The sequence below is a fragment of the Seriola lalandi genome, unplaced genomic scaffold (genome assembly GCF_002814215.2).
Source record: "Seriola lalandi dorsalis isolate HSWRI2012SDOR001 ecotype SW California unplaced genomic scaffold, Sedor1 jcf7180002054949, whole genome shotgun sequence".
NCBI classification, from domain to species: domain Eukaryota; kingdom Metazoa; phylum Chordata; class Actinopteri; order Carangiformes; family Carangidae; genus Seriola; species Seriola lalandi.
In genome coordinates this window covers 2,730,305-2,734,931 of record NW_019525500.1, presented here as the reverse complement: position 1 = coordinate 2,734,931, position 4,627 = coordinate 2,730,305, and the positions used below count along the sequence as shown (strand labels likewise).

Below are 4,627 nucleotides of genomic sequence, written 5' to 3'. Positions count from 1 at the left end.
TTATCTTTTATGTTATTTTATTGTTCATTGTTATTCTGGACAACATGTATATTAGAGTATTTCTCATCATATTCTGTACACAGTTTAAAATAGTAACCATCCATAACAAACTCAAAACGACGACAATGATGATGATGATGATGATGATGACGTTGACCACTGTGCTGAGTCAAGGACGTGTTGGCTAAGTGAGAAAACCAACCACCCACGGTTTCCTTTTTGTTTATTTCCATGACTTTCTCACACTCTCACACACAATATAAAATACGCATAAATGGATGAACTCTTCTCTGATGACGCTTTACTGATGATGTTAAAATACCAGAGGCTCATGAATGTTTTTTCCAGACACAACATGAACCTCCGAGCACACTCGCTTAGGAAGCAAGGGTAGGTAGTGTCGGACCAGACAGCTGGAAGATGTGTTTACATGAAACCTTTCCACATTCAGAGTGCTTTGGCCTCTTAAGTTTTAAGAGTACCTGTTCTATATATCTCTTTAAAGGTTCTTTTTTTTTTTTTTTTTTTTTTGGCAAAAAAAACTTGAAGTATACATATATTTAAATATTAACACTGAGGGATGTCACTTTGTATGAACCCTGCATTTATTAATAACGTGTACAGATCTATCCAATCAAATACAACAAAAAGTCTATGAATTAACATTTTTTACAAGTAAATACAGTATGTAATATTTCCTAACTTTACAAAATAAAACACTGTAATTATAGTTAGTTATGGGGCATGGGTCCAAGCAGTTAGCTGGTTTGGCTTTTGTTTGGGTGGCAGTGAGGGGATTTGTTTTATATTTTTAGACATAAATGCTGTATCTCCTCACCTTACTGTAACCCACACCCATATGTGAGAGCACCTAGACCTGGGACACTGAGATTTGTTTACCAACCAGGAAGTAAAATTTCTTTAATGCACCACCCTCAAACACTAGTGAACTAGTGGAGATGTTATGGTTTTTGTATTTGTAGAAGACCAAACAAATATCTTGTCTGATGTTGTAGATTGTCTTTCATAGGTTTCTATCCAGCTCTGCGAGACAGCTTCCTTTTTTCCACAGCAGCCAAACTCTTTGTTTACTCTACATCGTTTTCCTCTTCGTCTTCCAAGCCAGGCAGCTCTTTCTCGGGCAACAGGCCGTAGCTGTTGAGGAAAGCCTCCACATCAGTGGCGAAGAACTCCTCGTTAAGGTGCTGTGTGCAGGCCAGGAAATTCCCCAGTAGTTCTCCAGCCTTGTATACCAGCAGCGTAGGCAAAACCTCATCTGAGAACCGCTCGGCAGCTCCGGATGAAACAGCATCAATCCTGCAGAACTTTACGGTGGGGTACTCAGTGGCCAGGCAGTCGAGGCAGTTGTTGAGCTCCTCACAACCTTTGACCCCAACCTTGTAGATGTGGACAACCACCACCGTGCTGTGATGCTCCTTCTCAATGACTTCAAGGAAGGCCTCTCCACTGTCCAGGTCATGCACACCTTCAAACCTGGGCCCAAAGCTGAGCTTATCATGCATCTCCTGCATGCACCTCCGTCTGTACTTCTTCAGACATCCCTCGTCCTCCTCCTTCAGCAGTTCGTACTCTTGGACACTCATCTGAAAAATAAAAAGATGTTAGACCAACAATTACCATCCTGACTGGTGATGGAATTACAATACTTGTAATTTCTAGGGATAATGAAGAAGCTCTGATTGCCAACAAGAAACTTTTTGTGACTGAATCTGTTTTAACTTACACTGGAGATCCATTTCTCATAAACACAAACATAGGTGTTTCATAATGATGTTTGCTGCCCATCAAAGTAAAAGTCTGCCATCTTTGCTGTAAGCTTTGGGTTCTACCTTGCGGTTAAGGTTTGCTCTGGAGTCATCTTTTGGTTTGTTAGGGGATGACATCTGTCTGAGAAGTTCCTTTTTTGCAAGTGGCAGGTTTTCCTGGTCCATACTTTCCAGCTTAAACCTCCTCCAGTCATTAATGACTCCTTTTGGACCTATGGAGAAGAAACATAGCATCTGTATTCAGTAACTGAAGGATAGTGACTAGTGTATCTCCAGCTAGCCAACTCTCTCGCCTCTTTAACATCCCTTCTTAACATTTACTTTTATTGGAGAACCTTTTCTTAAATTGTAACAATGCTTTTATCCTGTTTTGGTTTTATTTTAATATGCTCTTTACTTTTTAGATCCTTCTTGTAATTTACTTATTTTTGCATTTTGTATGTGGTTTATTCAATCTTAATAACTTAGGACATTATTATTATCATTACAGTTCATATCTTGAATTATTTAGTAAGACAGTGTAAAGGCTGATACAGGCAAGAAAAAAGGAAAACAATAAAACATTTCTGGAAGCAGACACTATTCAATCCTACTCCAGCAGAAGTTACTTAGTTGTGGCTTCATGAAGCAGCATCCTCAAACTTTACTCTCACATAACCAATGATATGTGAGATTTCAAGACTGGTTTACTACTTTGTTAAATGACAATGTGCCACTATGAGTCATTGGTGGATACTGTATCCTGTTTTAATGTGGGGATCAAAGCTTCGTCTCGACCTTCTAGGAAGTTCAGTAATTGCACCAGTGCAGTCAAAGAAAAAGAAGATTAAAGCATCAGTTAAACTGCCAAAGCTCTACAGATCTGTCCTCCACTCTGCCTTGGTCTTACTGCTATCTGTTCACAGTCAACTGCTCTGTGAATGATGCTTTTGCCCTCATAAAAATACCATTTTGTAAAGAAATTAATTAAACAGACAAACATGTTACTGCGTCATATTTGAAAGCACCGCTTCTACTCACCTGTGTGGGTTGCGGTCTCTTCCAAATCGATCACTTTGACAGACATTTTCTCCTGGTTAGCTACCTGTGTGACACAAAATTGAGAATGAGTTGAAAGAGGTCATTCATACGAATGTGCACAGTGGGTGCTGCTGATATCAGAATGAATAATTAATTTCAGCTTGAACACTCAACTGTTAATGACCTGCAACACGTGTATATTTTCATTGTTCTCAATTAGACAAGTGTACAGCAACAGATTTAAACTCTTTGCAGTGTGACAGAGATGCTGGATACCGAGTGACTCCATGATATTTAATTAAATTAATGGTCTAAGAGGATTACTGCACAGCAACAGGGCTGTCTTGCTTGCTGTGACCACTCAGGGTTAAGATGGAAAAAGTGGCAACTAAACTATGAAAACCATATTATGAAGGGCGATTTCCTCTACTAAATTTTAATTGTTTTTGCATATATTTACATATAGAAAATGTACACTGTATTTGCTTTAGAGGTAGAATATTTTGGTCTCACACTGCTTCGTAATGTGTGACACATACAGAGCCAACATCTCATTGGATTAAATAGCACATGCCAGTGTCTCAGTTAGTGCAGTCTTCCTTCCTGCGTACACGCTGCTGATCTGGTCTGATGATCTTTGTGGCCACCTCTAACCCCCTAATCCACAAGTGGAGTTTTGCCATGATTAGTTGTACTATGAGCAAATGTAGTCGCATATACGTTTCAGTTCTTTATGTGTCTGTGTGTGATTGAGAGACAGACAATAAACTGTTGTAAACAGCTGACTTTTAATTAGACACAGACCCATGACTAATATCAGCACCAAAAGAAAGAATTCTTTGTTCTTATTCTTTGCAGAAGCCTTTGCTTCAAGATAATAAAGACATAGCACAAAATTCATAAAACCTTTATTTGATACTTAAAAATACACACATGAAAAATCAAGATGGCCCCCAAAATCGATCTCAAATATATGTCTTATCTTCTTAGCTCTCTCCTCTATCTCCTTACAACTCTTATTAAAGCCACTCAAAACTGATTCCTATTTTTCTGGACATTTATAAACAAGTTTTAGCTGATTTCTCTCCATTGTTTTCAGAAAATAAGAGAAGTCAATGTAGTTTTTCTTACCTCACACAGTCACAGTAAAGTCCTCCCTTTGTGTCAGTAGTTAACCTTGCTCTGGTCCAAACTCGATCACTTCACTGTGCTATCTGTTGCTGGATGGTGTGTGTTTTTGTGTGCATGCGTGTGTCTTTTCCAGCCAATGAGCTTGGTCTAATGGAGATTTCAAAAAAGACCCTATAGACCAAACAGAAATAGAGCAGAGATCCTAAGAGGATTTCACTTCAGGAATTAGAAGCCTCTACTTGATAAAGGCCTGACAACACACAATGAAGAGCAATAGAGAAAGATAAAAAGAGAAAGAGAGAGAGAGAGAACGGAATATTTCTTTTTTTTCCAAACTTTGAAAATTTTCTCTCTCTTTTTTTTTTTCTTACCAGAGATGTAATACATCACTTGATTGGGCAGTCGATAAGAGCCTTGTGTATTCAAAAGTAGTACACAAGAGCTATTGTGTTGCATTTCACTATCATAAACAGCATGTTAAGAGTTAACTTAAGCAAGGGCACTAAATCCCCGCGAGATGAACTTTCAAATAAAATGATCTTGTCTGGAATTCAAAGTTCTTCCAGGCATAGAGCTTCACACGAAAATGAACACATGATGGGAATCTTTCAAAACACAAAACACCGCTAGCTACGGGTGGGGAATATCTAGTGATTCTTTATCATGTGCCTCTTTATTATTTTTGATAC

The 4,627-nt window shown here is 38.5% G+C and overlaps 1 protein-coding gene across 1 annotated transcript; it reads right to left on the bottom strand.

Annotated features, from left to right (window-relative positions):
• pdcb (phosducin b) lies at window positions 1-4,152 on the bottom strand. Its single transcript, XM_023394583.2, has 4 exons — window positions 3,939-4,152; window positions 2,808-2,871; window positions 1,851-1,999; window positions 1-1,604 (listed from the first exon to the last, which is right to left on the bottom strand). Exons 2-4 carry the CDS (start codon window positions 2,851-2,853, stop codon window positions 1,089-1,091), a joined length of 711 nt encoding a protein of 236 aa, XP_023250351.1. The 5' UTR covers window positions 2,854-2,871; window positions 3,939-4,152; the 3' UTR covers window positions 1-1,088.
• Between the last annotated feature and the right edge of the window lie 475 nt (window positions 4,153-4,627).

Coding starts and splice junctions, on each gene's coding strand:
- pdcb (XM_023394583.2), bottom strand. CDS start 2,853: ATGTCTGTCAAAGTGATCGATTTGGAAGAGACCGCAACCCACACAG. Junction 2,000..2,807: donor AGAGACCGCAACCCACACAG/GTGAGTAGAAGC, acceptor TCTTCTCCATAG/GTCCAAAAGGAGTCATTAAT. Junction 1,605..1,850: donor GAGCAAACCTTAACCGCAAG/GTAGAACCCAAA, acceptor TTTATTTTTCAG/ATGAGTGTCCAAGAGTACGA.